The 1,336-nt window shown below is 44.5% G+C and overlaps 1 protein-coding gene across 1 annotated transcript in view; it reads left to right on the forward strand.

Moving 5' to 3' along the window:
- The first annotated feature begins 361 nt into the window (after positions 1-361).
- Positions 362-1,336, forward strand: part of HOXA13 (homeobox A13) — a 3,403-nt gene continuing 2,428 nt past the window's right edge. The window contains exon 1 of the mRNA XM_072413452.1: positions 362-1,037. Coding sequence (XP_072269553.1) covers positions 392-1,037 — 646 coding nt within the window. The 5' untranslated portion in view covers positions 362-391. The remainder of the gene's footprint in view (positions 1,038-1,336) is intronic.

The following is a 1,336-nucleotide window of genomic DNA, read 5'->3' on the forward strand; positions in this document are numbered from 1 at the left end:
ACGATGCAAGAGAAAGATAATGGGGAGCTACGATGGGCAATGTCTGTCTGTCTGTCTCTCCCTCCAAATTTACTCCCCAGAGCCGTTTCCTTTTCTACCCCGTTGATATAAAGGGATGTAGGAGAGGTTGTCGGTGCACCTAGCACACAGTCATTGCAGTTTTCTACATTTAGAAGGAGAAGAAGGAAGGGGGGGAAATGAATTATCTGCATTCTGCAGCTCTGTGGTTTATCAGCTGCTTTGCATATCACGTGGGCGTCTGCAGCCAATCAGGTGGCTCTATCTGCGAGGCTGGCGCGTCAGCCCTGGTTAGTCTGAGAGATTTCGAATCTCTTTTTTCAGTCTTTGGGGCTTTTAAAAAAGAGCCACTAGTCTCAATGCTGGCCGGGCTATGACAGCTTCAGTGCTCCTCCATCCACGCTGGGCCGAGCCGGTGATGTTCCTCTACGACAACAGCTTGGATGAGATCAATAAAAACATGGAAGGTTTTGCAGGGAGCAACTTTGCAGCGAACCAGTGCCGGAATCTAATGGGACACCCAGCATCCCTGGCCCCCAGCAGTGCCTACTCCACCAGTGAGGTGCCAGTGTCTGGCATTGCTGAACCTGTCAAGCAGTGCAGCCCCTGTTCTGCAGTGCAAAGCTCCTCCAGTGCCAGTCTGCCCTACGGATACTTTGGCAGCGGATATTACCCTTGTAGAATGACACACCACAATACCATTAAATCTTGCTCGCAGCCATCATCTTTTGCAGACAAATACATGGAGACTTCTGTCTCTGCTGGGGAAGATTTCTCTTCTAGAGCCAAGGAATTTGCTTTTTACCAGGGATATGCCACAGGACCTTACCAGCCGGTGCCAGGCTATTTGGATGTGCCAGTGGTGTCCACTATTGGGGCACCAGGGGAGCCCAGGCATGAGCCTTTACTGCCCATGGATAGCTACCAGCCCTGGGCCATTACCAATGGCTGGAATGGGCAAGTTTACTGCGCCAAGGATCAAGCCCAGCCAGCTCACCTATGGAAATCTACTTTACCGGGTAAAACTTCTCCTTTGATTGTATTTAAAATATACTTTGCTTTTGTTTTGTAATAAGTAATATAGGAAAGATTTTTTTAGTTAATCTGTTTCCTTTATAACTGATTTACTAATCTCCATGTTCATACTCCAAGTAACAAATGTTTGTTTCTCTGTTAAATGTGTATACTACATATTAGTGTGTATAGGTGAATCAATATATATATATATATATATTTATATATATAAATATAAAAATATATATAATATTATATATATAAATATATTAAAAATCATACATAAAAATAGGAAGGGGGGGGA

The sequence above is a fragment of the Pyxicephalus adspersus genome, chromosome 5 (genome assembly GCF_032062135.1).
Source record: "Pyxicephalus adspersus chromosome 5, UCB_Pads_2.0, whole genome shotgun sequence".
Taxonomy (NCBI): Eukaryota; Metazoa; Chordata; class Amphibia; order Anura; family Pyxicephalidae; genus Pyxicephalus; species Pyxicephalus adspersus.